Raw genomic sequence first — 22,027 nt, 5'->3', positions numbered from 1 at the left:
GTTGTTGTTTTCTAATGCCAGGCATTTGACAAAGTCATTTGACCTCTTGCACTCAAATATTTGTCAAAGATATTATCATGGTCAGCCACTGAAGCAAAGATTTTGAGGTGTTCCGAATCCATTTCTTGGTTTGAGTTGCACAATGGGCAGTTAGGGGACTGATATATTCCAATTCTATGCAGGTGTTTGGCCAAACAGTCATGAAATATGTTAATTACTAGTACTGATCACAGTGAGTATTGTCATTCTAACACGTCCCAGAGATCATAAATCAAGGCTTATGATATACTGATGACATAAAGAATTTCATATCTTAAGTGGGAACACTTGTAAAATGGAATTAATTAGCTCCTTTGATTGAAAGAGAGCAAGAATGACGACTAGAACAATCGAATTATGACGTGAGCGTTTGTTGTCCAATTTTGAAAAGTGAAGGTGTCACTAAACAAATGAAAAAAAAATAAGTAATGCAAATTCTACTTGACAGAGGAAATGATAACTTGCACATTTCCTCCTAACAGGCAAATGCGACAATTTCGATTCGTTTTATATACGACCTTATATCTCTAATTTTCCCGTATCCATTACTTTTCTTCAAGTCTTCCGAAGAAAATGATGAATTGTTACTTTTATTTATAATTTATTACAACATAAAATAAAGATACGTTATCTCCAACATCAGTACCGGTAGTTATTGTGATCTATGTAGGGGACACGAAGACGAAATTCTCACCATAACATTGGCATGAGATAACCAGCACCACAATCTGGAAGATTCAAGTAACTTCTACAGAAAGTTTGCTTTGTGTGTCTACCAGCCCTTCTGTAAGACCTTATTGTATACCATCTTAAAATTATGTGTTTATACAACATCTATAATTTTATAGTGAAAAAAATTCTGACTAAATCTGACAATTAATACACAATTTATTCAAGACTGAGACACTTTCCAGACACGTAATAAGTGCAAGCAAAGTGATAAGATGAGGCTACATTGCAGGTTCTAATAAGAATGCTCTAGTCTTGGCATGTCTCAAACATTATATAGAACAACACACTAACCAAATGGATGCACAGAACCTGTACATTATTCAACCAGAGGACTAAACAGACGAATCAGTACAATAGTAAATTCAAGTAATATGAAACAATTAATAAATGAAAATTGTGAGATGAAGTTTCGAGCATCTGATTACAATGCATGTAAGTTCTCTATATAAAAAACCAGCTTCACATTTAATGAATCAGTCCACATCAATCTACAGAAAAAGACACACTGATCTTTTATTCCGATTAACTTAAGAAATTAATCACTGAATATTATGTTGTCAATGTATCTGTCAATGCATGAGGAATGGCAGATTGGCATACAATGCAGGGAAAAATTGTCACTAGAAGAAAGAAAAGACGTAACATATTGACTTTAGGTTTGTACACATTTAATGCTTCGATGATAAAACCAATGGAATGCTACTTCCCTAATTTTCAGTATAACACTCTTTACCTTCCAATACTGTGCGCGACATATACAACTTACCAACCTTATAACCAGTCGTAATGTGCGTGTTTAGTGGGGAGATCCGACCACTCTTCACACAGAAAGAAAACGAATCAGTGATGAATTGCGGTGATTAGGCCTGTACTTTCGTATAAATAATGCGCCAGTAAGAGGTAATAAGAAAACATTTGTTGATTTTATCTTCTATCAAAGCATATGTTGAAAATAACGTCCACCTTTCTGGAAGCAAGAATCGTACCTGTGTAGAAAATTCTGAAACACCTTCTGCAACTACAGTCAACTCCGGATATAGTGAACCTCTGCAGACTTGCATATTTCGTTCACTGTACCCGAGGTTCACTAAATCCGAAGTCTCTCTCACCTAACTTTAAATGACAGGAATGAACGAAATTGTTAACAAGAAAATAAAACACTATACAGTAATTAAAATATTTCATTTTTGTGGAATGGATTACACTGTATACTGTTACTCATAGTTGATTTACTTAAACGATGCTGTCGATCCACGCCCGCTTGCAAAAGATCAAGTTCAATGTCACTTATAAATTTATAATATTCGCCTTATCTTCCAAAGAAAACACTTTTCGCTTCGACATTTTTATACAGTACATTGGCTGTTCGAACACTGATCAGGTAGAAATGACAAATGCTGTTATGTTGTGACTGCATACTCGGCCTTGGAATTTCTCAGGTCACTTAATGGAAACTGGGAGGAGGTTGATGGAGTTTGAGAGCCACCGGAATCTTATGTTCATTTATGCTCTGGACTTAATGTCCCTCCCCTTTTAATAAAAGAAGAGAATTTCATTTTCCGTTGTTTGGATGCTATCCGTCATAATGGAAATGTTTCTGAGAACAGAAGGCAACCCTTTGACGGAGAAGGATTAAAAATAACAGTAGAATAGTGTGCCTGAGAAAGGAATGGCAAACCTTCGATGGTGGAGTGAGGCAAGGTCGTCACGCCTTACCTGGATTTATAGTACAGCTCATTGTCTACGAATCACTAATCATACCTTTGTCTTTTGACTAAAGGAGTAAGAAACTTAGAATGTCGTTCTCAACACATTACTTCAATTTTATACAAGAAGGTCTGACTTCAAATAAGAATTTGTCAGGAAACAACTATTGTAACTTCAATTTTTAAGATTCACTATAACCGAAGCGAGGGTTCACTATAAACGGAAATATTAATGTACTTTTTAATGTATGCAGATCGAAACCAATGATTTAGGCTCACTATAGCCGAATGTTCACTATAACCGAGTTCACTATATCCAGAGTTGACTGTATTTGTAATTTCACTTGATACTCACCTGATTTCATTCTTCAGTTCTTCAAAAGTGTCTGCGTTGTTCACATACATTTTCTGCTCCAAATTCTCCCACAGATAAAAATCACAAACATTTAAATCCGAAAAATGAGCTAGTGAACGTCTGCCACTAATTATGTGATCATCAAACACTTTTTGTAATATTTTGCAATTCATTTTATGTAGATTTTCAGAAAAGTCTATAAATGTAATAAAACATTGTATTTGCAAATCTTCACATGTATAATATAATATAACATACAGTTAGCTCACTTTTATATTTTAACCTTATATTTTTTAGCCTCACAATATTATCTTATTAATAACCTAATCTACATGTGATGAGTTGCAAAATATATCTATTGCACATTATATGTACATTTTTAAATGTTGACATTAGGGGCACCCACATTTGAATATCAGAATATTAATGTGTATTATAATTATATTAATTTTAACAGATTTTATCCCCGTATGCTATTAAACATGTGTTGGATGTGTAGAGAATGTAGAGAGTAATGATATTGCAAAATTGATTGTTCGTATCTGAAGATGTTGACACTGTTCAATGAAAACGTTTATAAGTCTTGTAACTTATTATGTAAAGGTTAACACCTAAAACATACAGAACAGTAAAGTCAATGACTGAAACAATAAACTTTCAATATAGTTTTTGTAATGCTTCTAATGATACAGTGGCTGTATATGCAATGGAGATATCCTATTGGAAGCATACTGTTTTTCATCTTCAAGCAACATTGGAAAAAGGAAGTCTGCAGTATGTCTCACACATAACTTTTGAGTTGGCTGTATTATAAATGAAAATGTGGCCAATTACCCTTTATGCAATAATGCCACATCACACACCCACTTTCTAATCGTAAACAGGAACTTCATGCACTAAATGAGGATTTCCAGTGTCCCAGTGCTTTGTATTCTGAGAGTGAACATAACTGCTTAAATGAAACCAAGCTTTGCCTGTCATTAAAATTAAGATGGATCAACAGTATCATCATGAATAGATTGCAACACTCGTTCACTGGATCCTATTGCTGTAATTGATGAACTACTGTCACTCTATAAGGATAAAAGTGGCATGTCGCATTCTTGTGCTAATCGCCATGAAGAATTCCTAGGACGTCACTGTATTCTTGCCTGAATAGCTGCAAATTTCTCTGATGTGAATCTTGAATCCAGAAACTTGGACAGTATTTTCAATATGCTTTCATTAAAGGTAAGATCAACATAAAATTTTCTTATTACCTCTTACTGGTGCATTATTTTTACAGAACTATAGGACTAAATCACCACTATTCACACTGATTCGTTTTTCTCCTGTGCAAGAGAGTGGTTGGATCTCCCCACTAAATACACGCGCCACAACCGGTTATAATGCCAATAAGTTATATATGCTGCACACTGTAGTACTATTAGATGCCAAAACGAGAGATTACTGATGGCTCAAGTCATGGTCCAGTACCACCTCTTGCAAGCAGTCCAAAGGCAGGTATATTTCATTCAATGAAATAGCTGCTAGTAAATAAAAAAAATGTTTTTGTCATTTCTTGCCGTCTCAGAAGGAAATAAAAGTTTAACTTCCTTAAAACAATCACATTTCGAGACAAATGTCTATACTGTTTTATCTATCACTTTATTTGCATAAAAATAAGGAAATAAACAAAGAATTCTAAATGAGAATCGCTCTAGTCAATTCTATGTAAAAAATTATATTTTACATGAGCAATTGCTGAATAAAATGACTGTATGTAAACACGAATTTAGGAGATGTTGCAAATATTAGAAGAAATTATTATAAAATGGATGAACAGACAGACAGACAGACAGCATCTAAAAAGGATAACACAACGTGAATTTTTGTAAAATCTAGAAATTTATTTTTCAACCATTACCATACTTTTTCCATAAATACTTTGTACAATGAGATATTAAAAGTAGTATTGTAATACCATGAAAATTCTTTTATAATCATATGCTATCAAAGATATTACATACGAATAATAGAACATAGTGAGAAGATATCCAATGAAGTTGAGAAAACAATGATTAAGTACCAAACCTGAATTTATAAATAGCTCCCCTTCTAGTAACTGTCTAATTTTGTGCCCCAAAATGAATATGGATTATTTAAAATATTTATCCCTTGTCAATAAATAACCTATGTACTGACTTTCCTGTTTATCCCTGTCTCGTATTTAAATTATTACACGTTGGTAACAAAGCACAACTCACCTTTATCATTGAGCCAGCATGCTACTTTATAATATGCCTCGTCCAGCAGAGTGATCACTACTGCAAGCATAATCTTGGGCAGGTAACTGAGGCAAAAGAAGTAACCTCGTTCTGTGATCCGCTGATCCCACCATTCCTAATAATAAAACACAGTGAAGGGTGTATGTGTTATAAAGTAATCAATTTAGTTCAAATAACCATCTAATGAACTTTCCCTCCTTCTTTCTCATCCAAAAATCCATTCTGCTAGACAGAAAATAATTAACTTAAAGCTGTAAAAGCAGTAGATACATAAGATTAAGTGTGTACTATAAAACATCATAGACGCAATATATGATTACATAAATGGATAACATTATATTCTGCACAGGATGAAACTAATTTATAACGCATCTAAATTTTGTTTGCTGGATTCCAGTATAAAGCACATGGACAACTAAATCACTGGCTTTTGTCACCTGGTCTCGACATAAATTAAACAACTACAAACCAAAGACGAAATAAAATGTTAGATGTCATAAAATTGGATAAAATGATCACTTATAATTGAAAATATATCTATAAAAGAATAAATAAAAAGGTTAAATTTAAAAAACTACCAGTAAATACCTCAAAATTGTAAAGAGAATTTAGTCAATCAGATACTAACTTACTCCTTGCATAGTCATGAATGAGTGAATATTTTTGTATGTTATAGAATTTTGTGTCTAGTGAATTTTGCAAAATATTTGTGCATCTTATACAATTTTACACGAATGAGTGTTATCTGAACTACCTTTAAATATCTTATACAGCTCTGTATGAATGCGTGAATCTTCCAAATATTTATATGTACGTCATATGCATAGTTTTGTATGAATATGCAAGTTTGTATGTAAAGTCATAATGATTTTTAAATGATTATAAAATATGTGTAATATTGTAACCAAACATGATGGAGATTTGAAATAGCCACTAAATGAAAGAATAACTCTCCAAGTTTTTGCTGTGTATTCATTGTTAACGTGAAATTCCAATTCATCTCCGTAGAAATGTTTCATTCAACGATTCCCAAAGTACTCGAGAGGAACATTAAGGAGCACCATCTTGCTGAAATATTACATGACGTTCGTAATTTGGAGTACTGATTCAGCGAGATTACAGTGGATTCAGGAAAGAAGAAACCAATTACTTGAACTCTTGTAAGAGCACACCGCACATTAACTTTCGGGCTTTAGTGTTCATGTTCAACAATAGCACGTGGATTTTCATGAACCCATATCCCCACATTATGTAGCACATATAGAAACATGAAAAGTGGCATCACATATTCATTATGTGTAATATTCAGTGAGGTAGGCGAGACCTCATATATAATGAATATGTGATGTATTAACTGTTAGCAGTTGTCACAAACTGGTGTTGAATATGGCCATAGAGTCATTTAAATATGCGCTTCTGCATGTATGACTTACATTGTCTAAAGTGCAGGTAGTAAGGCCGTAAAACATTACGAGAGGAGTTCGGCCGGCACCGTGGATCGTGTCCCGGCATAGCTCAGTTGGAAAGAGCACTCAGCGCATAGAGCTGAGAGATCCTGGGTTCGATTCCCGGTGCCAGAACGAATTTTTCTCGTATTAAATGGTGATAATACACATTGGCTACTTCATAGTAGTCGTGTAATATTCAGTGAGGTAGGCGAGACCTCATATATAATGAATATGTGATGTATTAACTGTTAGCAGTTGTCACAAACTGATGTTGAATATGGCCATAAAAGTCATTTAAATATGCGCTCCTGCATCTATGACTTACATAGTCTAAAGTGCAGGTAGTAAGGCCGTAAGACATTATGAGAGGAGTTCGGCCGGCACTGTGGATCGTGTCCCGGCATAGCTCAGTTGGAAAGAGCACTCAGCATGTAGAGCTGAGAGGTCCCGGGTTCGATTCCCGGTGCCGGAACGAATTTTTCTCGTATTAAATGGTGATAATGAAAAGTGGCCTTTTCACGAAACACTTTTCGTATTGTCAATCTCAATGGTAATAATAATAATAATAATAATAATAATAATAATAATAATAATAATAATAACTGTTAACAACCGATCGATAGGTGACATGACAACTATAATAGAACAAAAACTTGAGAAGAGCTACTATTTTATTAATGATTGTTTCAGAACTCCATCGTGTTTTCTTGTAATTATATAATAATTTAATTTTACAAACGCAGTGTATTATAATAAAGTACCTTATAAAACTTTGTAAGAATATGTTAATCTTGCAAATACATATTTAGATATAGTATTATATATACAGATTTGTATGAATCTTCCAAATATTTTATTACCTTACACAATTTTGTATGAATGACTGAATCTTGTAAAGTATTTGTGCATCTTATACAGTTTTATACAGGTGTAAAAGGAAAAATCTGAAAGATTTTAATGTCTTATCCAGTTTTTTATGGATGAATAACTCTTCTAAATACAGTATTAACCTTCTGTCTATTTTGTGTGGATGAGTGTTTCTTCCAAATATTTTAATATCTTTTATAACTTTGCATAAATGGGTAAATCTTAAAAATTTTAATACCTTATTCAGCTTTATACGAATAAGTTATCTTCAAAATATTATTATTTTTTTTATAACTTAGTATAAATGAGTTTAGCTTTTAAATAATGTAACATCTTGGGAATAATTAACGAATTAATCTTTAAATTATATAAATACCTAGTACAGTATAATTTTGTAAAAACGAGTGTCTTTGTATATTTACCATCATGTATCTTCCTGTATAAAAATGATTATTCCAAACATTTCAACACCTTATACAAGTCCGCATAACCATTTTAATACTCTATACAACTTTATATCTCAGTTATTCAACTTCTCTATAGCTATGGAACATATGATACATCATTAAATGAATACAACCATCAAATCAATGTACAAAGCATGTTAATGCTGAAGTTGCACACATTTCATATCAAATTAAATTCTTATACTTTAGTTCTACTCCAAATTTGGTGGTAATATACCAGTAAGGCTATTACAATGGAACAATATCGAACCTGAAGCTGCAGTGTGAAGATCATGACGATGAAGACAACAAGAAGACAGAGGAAGATTATGGGGACACTGACCAAGTAGCGAAACACATTCCTCTTCCAAGCTGGGTACGTCGGTTCCAACTGACCAGTTACTGAACTTACTTCCAATGTACCCTGCAATAAAAAATATATAAACTCGAAATATATATATGAGCAACTGAAAAAAATACAATGACCAATTGAATTCACGAAGCTAAACATCTCTATCTACTGTAGAAATATTTGTGCATTTGTGATTTATATGGAAAATTTTTCGAACTTCAAGATATCTCATAATTATACTAATTTATGGATTACCATCTGATATGATCTGTTCCCGAAAGAAATGGCATAAATAAAGAGGGCAATATAAAATCGATATCAGTTGCACATGCTCACATGCCGAATCATGGCAAGCGACAGCGCGAGAGCCGAGATTATACTATGCATTCACACAGAAAAAGAAAGTCCCCAACTTCACAATGTGCAGATACAAGTCCTAGTGAAGCATGGTTGTTTTGGGTGCAGCTCTCTCGCTGAATGATTCATGTGATAACAGCAGGTGGCTGATGGTTTATTATTGCAAGAGTTTACATTTTGATATCTTAACGGAATCTATCTTCACACACTAAGCAGTCCTGGTCTTTCACTAGTATATACATATGTTCGTTTTTCGTAACATATAGACCTACGTGTATACTTGTTGTGATTAATGACTTTTCGTCTAACTACTAAACAGTGTATTTTCGTGTGTTACAAGTTCAGGTACGAATCTGCAGGAAGAGTTAGAAGAGTTTTCGTTAACAATTTCCTCAAGTGCAAATTCTAACACATTCTGGAGTTCATGAACTAGTCATTAAATTCAGAATGATAGATTCGGCACTGAATAAAAAGGTCATGTTATCACGTTAAGGATTGATTCTGAAATCTGAAAGTTACCGAATTCCAAAACTTGTCTGAGTTTAAGGTCTTGGACAAGAGACGGTATACCTTTAATCACTCACTGGATCATAATTTTTATTTTCAAAATTCGTATGAGAGAGTAGAGTATTACTGTTAAGAATTTTTATTTTTTTATAATTATTATGGTAAGTACGTCTAATTGATATATTGGCATATTGTAAATTCTTACTGTAAAGAGTGGTCGAGGTTCCACCAGCAGTTCATCTCTCTGATCCAATGTGCCCCAGCGATACGCCAGCTCTGCACTGTATCTCTTCCAAGCCTCTACGTAAACACTGGCCCACAACACATTGAAAAATGAGAACAAAACGAAGCCAACATCCTCTGTTGCCTGATCCCTTCCACAGAATCCAATCTGTAGAGCAAATAATTTTATGCAATATATTTGGTGATTTACAAACAAATTATAAATATAAATTCTCAGAAGTTCAAAAACAGACAACACTTGCGCGCGCGCACACACCCAACCACCCATCCACCGATAGAAACCGATGGTGGGCTTATGTGAGGGTGTCAATGAACCTCCGGGTTCTTTAAAAGCCATTTGCAAGTAAGTAAATTGATTAAATTTTATAATATTTTATGCTCGACCATGCCGAAATGTAGTAATTATACACCTGGTAGCAGTCCTTTAATGCATGTCATTAAAGTACACCTACTCATTAAAGTACAGGTGTTCAGCCAATAACAACTCAGCTTACAGGTGTTCAGCCAATGACAAGTCAGCTTTATACCGTTATAAAACCGCAAGTATCGATTATTATCGGATATGCAATCGAAAGAGAATTAGCGAAAAGTCACGGAGGATGGAAATCCAATACTGTCGCAGAAGGTTATGTTCTGTTACTATAATAATTAGCGTTAATTGTAAATAATATTCAAATAAATTCAATTTGTCATTCGTTTTTCAATGTCGAATTCAATAATCAAAGTTATATCAAGTATAACGGGATTACATCAAAGTCAATGACATTATTGTTCCTCGGAAAAAATCAATACTTTCGCGTCTGCGCACATCTCACAATTCACGACCTAGAACAAGGTCACTTCCGATCTTGTCAGATACAAATAAAATGTATACATCTGAATAATTTCAAGTTAGAAATATGGTCGAGCATAAAAAGTCGTATGAAACTTGCCTATAATGGTAATTAAGATGCTCGTATGAATATTATGAAACTCGCTTGCGCTCTTTCATAAACATCCATACTTGCGTCTTAATTACTATCATTATAGGCTCTTTGCATAATGTACTATTACTAGTAGCTTCATTATGTACAAGAAATGAACTTGCACAAAAAAACGTTTTTGGTAAAAGCGTGGCTTTGTACTTATCTCATTCTCATCCCTTCAATTTCCATTTCCTTCTGAAAAGGGTGAAAGGAACTGTTTAAAGATGTTACTATACAGAACAAGTCTTTTAAATAGTGTACATTGCAACTTTTTTCACTTTTCTTTAAATAAGTAAATAAATAAATAAATCCTAAAACACATAGAAAAATTTAAATCTAATTTTACATATCCCAAAAATCCGAGACTTGCTAATGACATATACTGCATTTGCAGTGCATAAATCCATGAGAACAGAGAGATTGTGCATTGTTATTACTAGCATAGAGAGATACGATATGATCTTCAGAATTTTTTTAATATTATGAAATTATGTAAAGTTAGATGACCAAGAAATTATCGTGACAATTGATTAACTAATGCGAATAGAGATAAAAAAAAGCTTGGCTATTTTTCTATAATTGTAACAACATAACAGGTAGAAATAACAGGCAGTAACACCAGACTTTCATTGTAACATACAGAGTGCTACAGTATCATCATCTGTACACAAATCTTTAAGTACAGCAGCTATCACTATCCCTTACAACTAAAGAAACAAGTATATGAACTGCAATAATAGATATGCAATTAAAAAAATATATACCAGGCATAAAATTCAATACATTTTCTGAAACCAGACTAACATAGAGAATCAAATATTATATGACCCATATACAGAAGTGCCTTCACTGGATATTGTTCATGCTACTGAGAAAAAATGCACTACCTGAAATGTTACTCTAGCCCATATAGCTAATAATTACATTTTTACTCAGGAACATTTTGCACTGATGGTCGTCATTTTGTAACACAATAAAGGGAACCCAATAATTTTACATGCTAAGCTTTATTAGTACTATAATATTGTATTTCGATCAACGTCTGACACTAGGGCAATGTACAGATAGAATTATTAAAAATTCCTGGCTTATATAAAATGTAGTGATCCATATATTGTTCTATCTAAACACACACCTTCATCTCAAACAGCAGAAATAACTAAAATGCTCTTTCAATTAATATCACTCAATAAAAGAATTGTATTCCAATGGATACCATCCCATTGTGGAATCCTAGGAAACGAGAATGCGGATGCATTAGCAAAGAAGGGCAGCACTGCTACTTACAGACCTATTACTAAATCTACATATTACTCTGTGAAAAGATTTATTAAATCTACATATTTAGACTTCAACAAACAAAATTTGATAACACAATCTCAAGGGAAAAAATGGAACTCTCTGCATCATAATCCACAGTTAATTCCCGATTTACCACGAAAATCGTCTGTAGCTGCATTTAGATTGGCAACAGGCCATGATTGTTTGGCCAAACACCTGCATAGAATTGGAATATATCAGTCCCCTAACTGCCCATTGTGCAACTCAAACCAAGAAATGGATTCGGAACAATCTGCGCTTCAGTGGCTGACCATGATAATATCTTTGAAAAATATTGGAGTGCGAGAGGTAAAATGACTTTATTGTCAAACGCCTGGCATTAGAAAACAACAACATATATTTTTCTATCACATTCGCTTAATATAATACATGTTGTTGTTTAGTCAACTATTCAAAGACAGGTCTGAACCTCACAAATGATACCAATATGACACCACTTATGAAGCAACTGGGCCAGGAGATAATGTGGTAGGGTGGCCAGTTCCTTTCCCCCTCCATTGCATACATCGCCGATTAGCTGCATTATATTAAGCGAATGTGACAGAAAAATATACGCAATTAAGAGCAACTATAATGATAAACATGAAAGGTTGAGAGCGAGAAAATCTAACCTATAGTCTTTGCAAGGAATCTCTGAATATCTATGCGAGCTCTTACTCTGCGATCCAAATAGACTATACTTTTGAAGAGAAAAAGAGCTTAAAAGAAGGCGTAACCTATTTGAATTTGTAAGGAGAGAGAAAATATAGTCCATTATTAAACATTAGTCCATGAAGCACAGATTCCTCACTTTCAGGATGGACTACATCTTGATTTTCTACTGACAAAGCCATCTCACAGTGATTAAAACTCGAATCCGAGAAATATGTTGTTGTTTTCTAATGCCAGGCATTTGACAATAAAGCCATTTGACCTCTTGCACTCCAATATTTTTCAAAGATATTATCATGGTCAGCCACTGAAGCACAGATTTTGAGGTGTCCCGAATCCATTTCTTGGTTTGAGTTGCACAATGGGCAGTTAGGGGACTGATATATTCCAATTCTATGCAGGTGTTTGGCCAAACAATCATGGCCTGTTGCCAGCCTAAATGCAGCTACAGACGATTTTCGTGGTAAATCGGGAATTAACTGTGGATTATGATGCAGAGAGTTCCATTTTTTCCCTTGGGATTGTGTTATCAAACTTTGATTGTTGAAGTCTAAGTATGTAGATTTAATCAATCTTTTCACACAGTAAAACGTAGATTTAGTAACAGGTCTGTAAGTAGCAGTGCTGCCCTTCTTTGCTAATGCATCCGCATTCTCGTTTCCCAGGATTCCACAATGGGATGGTATCCATTGGAATACAATTCTTTTATTGAGTGATATTAATTGAGAGAGCATTTTAGTTATTTCTGCTGTTTGAGATGAAGGTGTGTGTTTAGAGACTATTGATAGAATAGTTGTTTTGGAGTCTGACAATATAACTGCATTCTTAAATTTATTGATGTGGCATAGAAGATTCCTGAGACTTTCACTTATTGCAATGATTTCTCCATCAAAACTTGTTGTTCCATATCCAAGAGATCTATAAAGTGAGAAGAGACAGCACGTAACACCTGCACCGGCATCTTGTTCTCTGGAGATCAAGGATCCGCCGGTGTATAAATGAAGCCAGTTTTGTGGAGGGTACCTAATATTAATTGTCTCTAAAGACAACTGTTTCATTATTTCAGTGTTTACTTCAGATTTCAGTATTTTTTCTGTTAAATTTAGATTATATTCTATATTTAATAGAGTTAAAGGATTTGGTTTAATTTGTAAGTTTTCTTTTAAATTCGGGATATCCAAGAAATATGTGAGTTCAATCTTTTCACTAGTTGTGTTTGTACTATTGTTCTTTCCGAGAATTTCGGGTCTAATGGTAAGCATAATAATCGGTATCAGTATACCACCTATGACGATATATTATATTTACAATAATGTAATCAATAACTTATCGTTGTAGAGCTCTACAGAAACAAGAAAGCTGCCCAAGTAAATATCCCTTTGTGACAATGGTCAAGAATTTTGACGACAATCAATGCATTCAACGGAATTCCAAGATGTCTGGTGTCTTGGAACCTGCTTCGAAGCATGCACACTTACCCAGAAAACAAACCCAACCACAGCAGGCACAATGAGAGCTGTGGTGTAGTGGCCCAGCCAGGCAAAATACATGGTTATCTTCACCCCAAAGTAATCACAGATTTCATCTACAATCAGAAAGTTCCACACGAGAGAAGAGTTACCACAACAACAAACAAGACAGTTAGTAAGTGGCCCATCATAAAGCAAAACAAAAACTACCACAATCATTCATGAAGTTCACGAGTACTTTTAGAAGAGTGTCATTTGGATTTTAAATACAGTACTGTTTAACACATGCGAAATATTTATCTGATTTAATGAATTGGTAAGTGATTTTTACAATATTCTTATAATACTTTTATTTTATAACGACTTAAACGAAAAATGCATAAAATATCACCAAAAAATGTAAAAAAAATTATCTACTGAAGATTATATCTGAAAATATACATATACATTACAATGCAACTATTTATCTACATTATTACTCTCTATATTAATATTTCATAATTAATTGATATGTCCTCTGTGTTGGTTCTGCGTATTGCATAAGCATTTTCCATCTAAGTGATTTGTTTGATTCCCGGCGTGGGCAATGGAAGAGATACATTTTCTGACCATGTGTTTCTGATCATGTGCTGTCCTGTGTTATCTCTGTGGTAGCCCTGTGCTGTACTGATCACACGACCAGGGAGGCTGGCAATGTGTACCTGTCTAGTACCTCCCTCTACACCACACTGAATTGTAAGGCGGTATAAAAGGTAGAGATGAAACACAACAAAAAAGGGATTTGTTATATCAATGAAATTTCATATTATATTTTTACTTTCTTATTAGAGAAACTATTGTGATGCTGCCAAATACTGATTTTGAAATCTTCATGGAATTAAACGTTTGCGTCACTGGTACCGAAAAAGTGGTTCTCGATGTGCCAACTGCCTGTCTGTCAGTGTAAACTACTGGACGGATTCTGTTCGTAACTAGTACCTACTAGTCAATTTATATGGGGATGATGCATATGTGAAATACGAAGCGCATCCAGAAAGTAAGTTTCCCTACTTTTTTAAAAAAAAGAACACACACTTTCAGGAAAACATTTATTGGCAACAGGTACAGCAATGTTTCAGCTATTTTTTCAACATAGCCACCATCAGAATTGAGATACTTGTCGTATCGTGGGATCAACTTTTGTATCCCTCTGTCGTAGAACTCTGCTGCCTGTGAATGGGACCAGTGTGTGACAGATGTCTTCAGCTCTTCGTCGTTGCCAAAACACTCACCGGAGGACTGGAATTTCTTGAGGTGCAAGAAAACGTGAAAATTGCTGGGAACAAGATCAGGATTGTAGGGTGGATGATCAAACAATTCCCAGCCAAATTCCGTCAAAACAGCTGCTGTGCGCCGAGCCGTATGTGGACGAGCATTGTCATGGAGGAGCACAACACCTGCAGTAAGCATTCCACGCCTCTTGTTTTGAATGGCACGTCGCAATTTTCGAGTGTTTCACAGTAATGGTCAGCGTTCACTGTTTAACCTCTTGGAAGGAAGTCAATGAGCAGAATGCCCTTCCTGTCCCAGAACACCGTGCACATCACTTTCTGTACCGACAGCGTCTGTTTGAATTTCGTCCTGACCGGAGACCCACTATGCCGCCAATGCATTGACTGCTGCTTGGTTTCTGGGGTGAAGTGCGAAATCCAAGTCTCATTGCCCATGATGATCCTGTCGAGGAACTCGTCGCTGTCATCGTGATACCATTGTAGAAATGTCAGTGCTGCTCCTAAACGTTGTATTTTGTGTTCGGGTGTCAGGTTTTTCGGCACCCACCTGGCATACACTTTTTTGAACAGCAGGTGCTTAGTGACAATCTCATGCAACAAGGATCGTGATATCTGCGGAAAATGGCTGCTCAGCTCCGTAATCGTGAAGCGATGGTTCTCCATGATGCACTGCCACACCAGCTCAACACAATCATCATTGATGAGGGACGGTCACCCATTGCACTCTTCATCATGGACACTTTGACGATCTTTGGAAAACTGCCTACACCAGCGATGCACCATCTGCTTACTCATGGTGTTCGGCCCATAGACCTGACAGAGCTGCCGATGAATTTCAATTGGCACAATGCTTTGTGCATTAAAGAACTTTGTCACCAACTGAACCTCGCAGGCGGCGGGAGAAGGAATAAGAGCTTCCATTTCAGACCACTGCTGCCACGCTACTGGCACCAGGCGGGACCTGTCCGGCTGGCATATGATTGATACGTCATAGATCTGTTACGCATGCGCAATTGACACGGCTAATTACGTTTACTTTCAAGAGGGGAAAAAATCGGGAAACTTGCTTTCTGGATGCAATAATTTCCTCAGTTCCACTAAAGAAGTTAACAAGTCAAATCAAAATCACAAAATGGTGATGAACTTGAAATCGACTCAAACAATTGTTTAAATTTAGTTTCTTGGATGAGATTAAGAAATAAATGAATTAGTCCCCAGATCTCTATGTTTCGAAGAAACTAACTATTTTTCTGCAGGATTACTTCTACTTTCCGTTGCGAGTATTCTATGTCTGAACAGCCATCATGTGAAGCAAGGAATAGTGAAGAGTGCCTCATTATTTACGATTAGTATCCCCTGTTATGATAATGACTCCAAACAACTGAACGTGACTCTTCAGATCGTACCTATTTGCCCTCATCAAGGAACCTGTATGTAGTTCCGAAATAAGTTCCACGATATGGTAGAATATTAGTTAGATTATACTTTATTCTGGGCCATATTATTATGTTAACATATAATTACCATCTTACTAAAACTAGTAGGTTAACAGGAATCCCCATGCAGCTAAGTCAAACTTAGTAACATTATCAACCTAAGATATTAGTGTAACACCTCATGCACTTACTAATGCACTATTACATACAATTTAGTATTTTGTATTGATTTAAGTTTTAAAATATAAATTAATTACAACATATTACAAGAGACAACTATGGAGCCAACGAGTTACCTAGAGGCTGTCTATGAAGAAACGCTCGTACCCACTTCCTCTGCAGATTTTGGAGTTTAGGGAGGTCATGAAGTGGAAACACCTGTGATATCACTCCAGCTGATACACATTTCGGTACTAAGGAAAGAATATACAATATCACTACAGTGTATTTTCTGGAAAAAATATACGCTCTTACAACACTAAATGAGGAAGTACAATTATTCCACTGGATACCAAACAGTGAAAAGGTAGACAATATAGCCAAAATAGCAACCGTATTTCATATTTAGATCTGAATTTTTAATTTTTGTCTATGCTGCAGGGACATATGTTAAAATGGTTTAAGTATATATTTTATACACTACTGTTGTAGGTTTAATTACTTAAGTTATACACATCTGAGCTTTTCTGGATTCTTCTACTAATTCGGATACTGTTGAGGAAAGAGCTTTTTTTAAATTAATTATGTAGGTTAATTTCGTTTATCATCATTTTATTTACTGCACAATTTATAAATTTTCATCTATTATTAAGAACAGATAAATTTTCATTGCATCTTTTCAAATGCATTTCGAGTTACGACAATAAACAAAGTAATACGAATTTAAATAACTGCCAATGCGATGTCATGTGTATCAATGTTTTGAAGCACTGAGCATGCTCAATGCATTGAATCTGGAACAGCAAATTCAGGCAAGCCATTTTTTTTTCTGGAACAACTGTACACTGGTGAAAAACATTGTTTTTCTAATAAAATATATATTTTTGTTTCATTCTAAGTATTTTATTCTTAAGTCAATAATACAGGCATATCTCCATTTACATCCATGTTGTAAGAAATAACTATAGGGAAAGAAAAAAAAAATTCTGATGTACCTATTGCTTGTCCTTCGATGAGCTTCAATCCGCCCACCTGATCACCTGGACCAGCCTTTAGTGTCTGCAGTAGGTGAAGTACCAGCCACTGACGTTCCTGTGTTGTGAAGAACTCTCGTTCGTTTTCAGTCCCTTCGAAGTAAGACATCTCCTGCTGCACAAACTCCTTGAGCCCTCCTCCATATTCTGAGCGTAATGTTTTTGGAAGATGTACCTCTTCAGCAGCCTTCAACAGACTAAACCAGCAACTTACATTTGCACCATTCAGTCTTTGTAATTTAGACAGATATTTTCTATCAAATGTTAAACTGTAAAATTTATTAAGACAGAATACAAGCCATGTAAAGTTCTGATGCCAGCTACATCTCTTAATCTAGATTATGATTCATAGTTTAGAATAAACGATGTCATACACATGACACATATTCTCCCATTATGTATTTTATGCAGTAACTAATAAAAATGCTATTTTACGTAAAGTAACAGTAAAATCTGAAGGTTTACAATGTACTCACACGCTGAATGGCGCTGTCAAATAAAAACCATAGCTGTCAGATGAAGCATGATGTCGGACATGCACCACAAGACCTGGTGTACCGGCCCGCAGTCGAGACAGTAACCACATGAGTGTGAAGTCCTGTGCTCCAGAAGGGAACATGAGCACCACATCGCATTCCTGCAACAACAAACCCTCTGACAATTATATTACTATCTATCAGTTAAAGAAAATACAATTCTTATTATGACTGTACAATTTATAAAACGTAAATATTTGTAAGCGAATATTTTGCAATTGAAGATTCAGTAGTTAGTTTTCAAGGAACTTCTGCTGTCCCATTTTTTCAGAGTTTCTATTATATACGGTACAGCAAATTGTAACTACATTCATATACTTAAGTTTCGCACTACAATACTCTCCCTCATCTAAAATAAATGAACTTAATATAAATTAAAAACAACAGAAACGAAAAACAATCTAAAGCACTTCAATGACAAACCAATGTCGAATAATAGACAAATTGAGCTTAATGACCTTACAAGGGTTGATTTCGCTGGTCAAGCAGTCGCCACATGATATAAGAGCAGTGTTTCCCAAACTTTTTGAACATTCGACCCACTTCTGGCAAGACATTTGTTTGTGACACCCCACTACCGTGTTTTACTTAACCTCATTTGAAAACTATAAATCAAGCCACCACTATAGCTCGGTCAGCTGAGGTGCTTGCCTCCCAATCCAGAGTTGCGCTCAGGCGCAGGTTCCATTCCCACTTGGGCTGATTACCAGGTTGAGTTTTTTTTCCAAAGTTTTTCCCAACTGTAAGGCAAAAGACAGGTAATCTATGGGGAATTCTCGGCCCCATTTCGCCATCACCAATCCCTTCAACGCTAAATAACCTAGTAGTTGATAAAGCATCGTTAAATAACCAACTAAAAAAATACAAATCCCTGTAAAATCGAAAACAACGATAATTTTACTCACAACCAATGGAAACAACCCAACTTTTAATGTGCAAACACCTGAAAGGCGAGAAATTGGAATATGCAAACCTATTTCCCAATTCTCTTTGGTTTCTTAGACTGGCTTACTTTGCCGATGTATTTTTTGAACACTTATATACTTTGAATAGTAGTTTGCAAGGCCAAGGTGTTAACATAAAAACAGCCAGAGATAAAATCGACGGATTTATAAGAAAACTTGACATCACTTGACACAAAGACATTTGACTCATTCTTATGTATTAGAAACTTATGGAAAATTTAGCTACTAGTACGTACCATATGATACCAAAAATACTGTTTTTTTTTTATGGATATGCAATTAAGTTTGCACATTTTTAAACAACAGCTTTTTGAGTATTTTCCGGAAGAAATTCGAAACAATTATGACAGTCACAGATGGATACTGAATCCCTTTTTTTAGGTAGTTGCGTTCAACTGGCTGATATTCCAAAAAAATTTACGGAAAGACTCATTGATTGAATGTTGAAACTACACTTTTTTTTTTCCACAGAGCATAGACCATTTTTGGATCAAAAGAATGCAAGAATACCTCAAGCATGCAAAAGAAGCTCTAAATTTTTGACAGCAATTGCAAACTCGTATTTACGCAAAACAAATTTTTAATCTATGGTTGCCATCAAAAGCCAGAAATATCCTTGATATTTAAAATTATATGAGTGCATGTGTATCGAGTATAGTGTTCAGAAATTTGAGAAGCTACTATCTTGAAAGAAGGCACATTTATGGCATTAATTACTCTTTACTTCAAAACTACTGAAACATCTTTTTATTGTTATGTTCAGCTTGTTTATATTTATGTTTATAAATAAGTACAAGTTATTTTTTGTTTTATTTTGTAAATCATCTCGCTAACTCACCCTCAACTCTCTACACAACTCCCAAGGGGTAGTGATCCACACTTTGGGAATCACTGTATACTGGCATCACTTCACTGGTAAAAGTATAAAGTATAAAAGTATAAATGAAAATTCCAGATTAACAAATAGATAGCAATATTATTTTAAATCAACTATCTTCAATATTTTAATAAGAAAATGCTTGTATTTAATGTCAGAAATGCTGAAATTTAGATCTCATGTCTTACATAATATTTCATTGAATTTTGAACACATTTTCAATACTGGTGAATTTTTATGTGAAGAGGTATTTGGTTTTTTTGTAATGTAACAATTGACGATTTCTTAAATTTGATGTTAGACTATTGAACATTTTTTACAATGAAAGTTCAGCAAATGATCTAGGACTGACAGATATTAAATTAAGTTCAGTAAGTAGACTGCTGTACGAAATTTTTGTTATGGAAGCCCAAATAATATATATATTTTTAAATAAAGGTATTTTGAAAATCGTTTTCGAATTGTTCAATTTGATTACTATGCGATTTACAAAAGGGAGACCAAATTACAGTACTTCGGCATGTTCCAATTTAGAGTGAATATGACAATTAAAAAGAAAGGTCGAAGTCGAAATGTTTTGTAAATTTTTTAAGTTACTGTAATAACAAATCCCAGATTTTTAAAGCATTATTTGTTATATTAAATACGTGATTATGAAAAGTGAAATTATTATTAATAGTTGCTTAGGAAAATATTTGTGGCTAAGAGGGATAAAGTTACAGGAGAATAGAGAAAGTTGCACAACACAGAACTGCATGCATTGTATTCTTCACCTGAAATAAATATGAATATTAAATCCAGACGTTTGGGATGGGCAGGGCATGTAGCACATATGGGCATATCCAGAAATGCATATAGAGTGTTAGTTGGGAGGCTGGAGGGGAAAAGACCTTTGGGGAGACCAAGACGTATAGGTAGGATAATATAAAAATAGATTTGAGGGAGGTGGAATATGATGGTAGAGACTGAATTAATTTTGATTAGAATAGGGATCAATGGCAGGCTTATGTGAGGGTGGCAATGAACCTCCAGGTTCCTTAAAAGCCATTTGTAAGTAAGCAAGTTATATCTAGATCTTTTACACAATATAATTCGTTGTAATGGTTCATTATTCATTGTATATTAGCCTTGTATAGACATATAAAATTTTTTTATATTAACATTTAACCCATTATTTAATATCCATTGATAAACATTGTTAATATCAATTTTCAAAAATTCTAAATCAGACATATTTTCCATTAATTTAAAAGTCAGCATAAAGTAAACATTTTGAATATTTAATTACTTTTTTATTTTATTTTAGTAGGTTATTTTACGATGCTTTATCAACATTTTAAGTTAATTAGCGTCTGAATGAGATGAAGGTGATAATGCCGGTGAAATGAGTCCAGGATCCAACACCGAAAGTTACCCAGCATTTGCTCATATTGGGTTGAGGGAAAACACTGGAAAAACCTCAACTAGGTAACTTGCTCCAGCCAGGAATCGAACCCAGGCCACCTGGTTTCGCGGCCAGATGCGCTGTTACTCCATAGGTGTGGACCAATATTTAATTACTTTAGACAAATTATTAGATAATACTGTATAAATCAAGAAGAATAGTGAGCCAAGATATGAACCTTGAAGTGCTCCGGAATTAACAATGTAAATATATGAGTTAAGTTACACTGACGATATTTAACATGTTGCTATCCATTTCTTAAATAATATGAAACTCAATAATTTTAATATTTGTTTTCAAAATCCATGGTAAAATAAAAGTTACAATATTTTGTTCAGTTTAACAGGGAAATTCTTGGTAAATTGATCACTCTAAAAGGTACGATTTATGATCACATGAGTAGGTGACAGGCAAGTAGGCGGACGTGGGAACAAACAGTGAGCAACTATGTGGGAAAAGCAGGAGAGTGGGAATGTAGGTGGTTGAGCAAGCAAACAGGTGGGCAGCCAGATAGACAAAAGCAAGTAAACCGCCCTTTGTGCTAACACTTAAGTAATCAA

At 34.7% G+C, this 22,027-nt stretch overlaps 1 protein-coding gene across 1 annotated transcript in view; it reads right to left on the bottom strand.

The window, feature by feature from the left end:
- wwk (white walker) overlaps window positions 1-22,027 on the bottom strand; it is a 61,667-nt gene that overhangs the window by 32,488 nt on the left and 7,152 nt on the right. The window contains exons 3-9 of the mRNA XM_069825946.1: window positions 18,122-18,282; window positions 17,607-17,842; window positions 16,749-16,865; window positions 13,755-13,861; window positions 9,282-9,467; window positions 8,132-8,284; window positions 5,079-5,214 (exon numbers count right to left, since the gene is read on the bottom strand). Of these exons, the coding sequence (XP_069682047.1) occupies window positions 5,079-5,214; window positions 8,132-8,284; window positions 9,282-9,467; window positions 13,755-13,861; window positions 16,749-16,865; window positions 17,607-17,842; window positions 18,122-18,282 (1,096 nt within the window). The remainder of the gene's footprint in view (window positions 1-5,078; window positions 5,215-8,131; window positions 8,285-9,281; window positions 9,468-13,754; window positions 13,862-16,748; window positions 16,866-17,606; window positions 17,843-18,121; window positions 18,283-22,027) is intronic.

The sequence above is a fragment of the Periplaneta americana genome, chromosome 5 (genome assembly GCF_040183065.1).
Source record: "Periplaneta americana isolate PAMFEO1 chromosome 5, P.americana_PAMFEO1_priV1, whole genome shotgun sequence".
NCBI lineage: Eukaryota > Metazoa > Arthropoda > Insecta > Blattodea > Blattidae > Periplaneta > Periplaneta americana.
The sequence above is the reverse complement of the archived record's forward strand: the minus strand, read 5'-3'. Positions and strand labels throughout refer to the sequence as shown.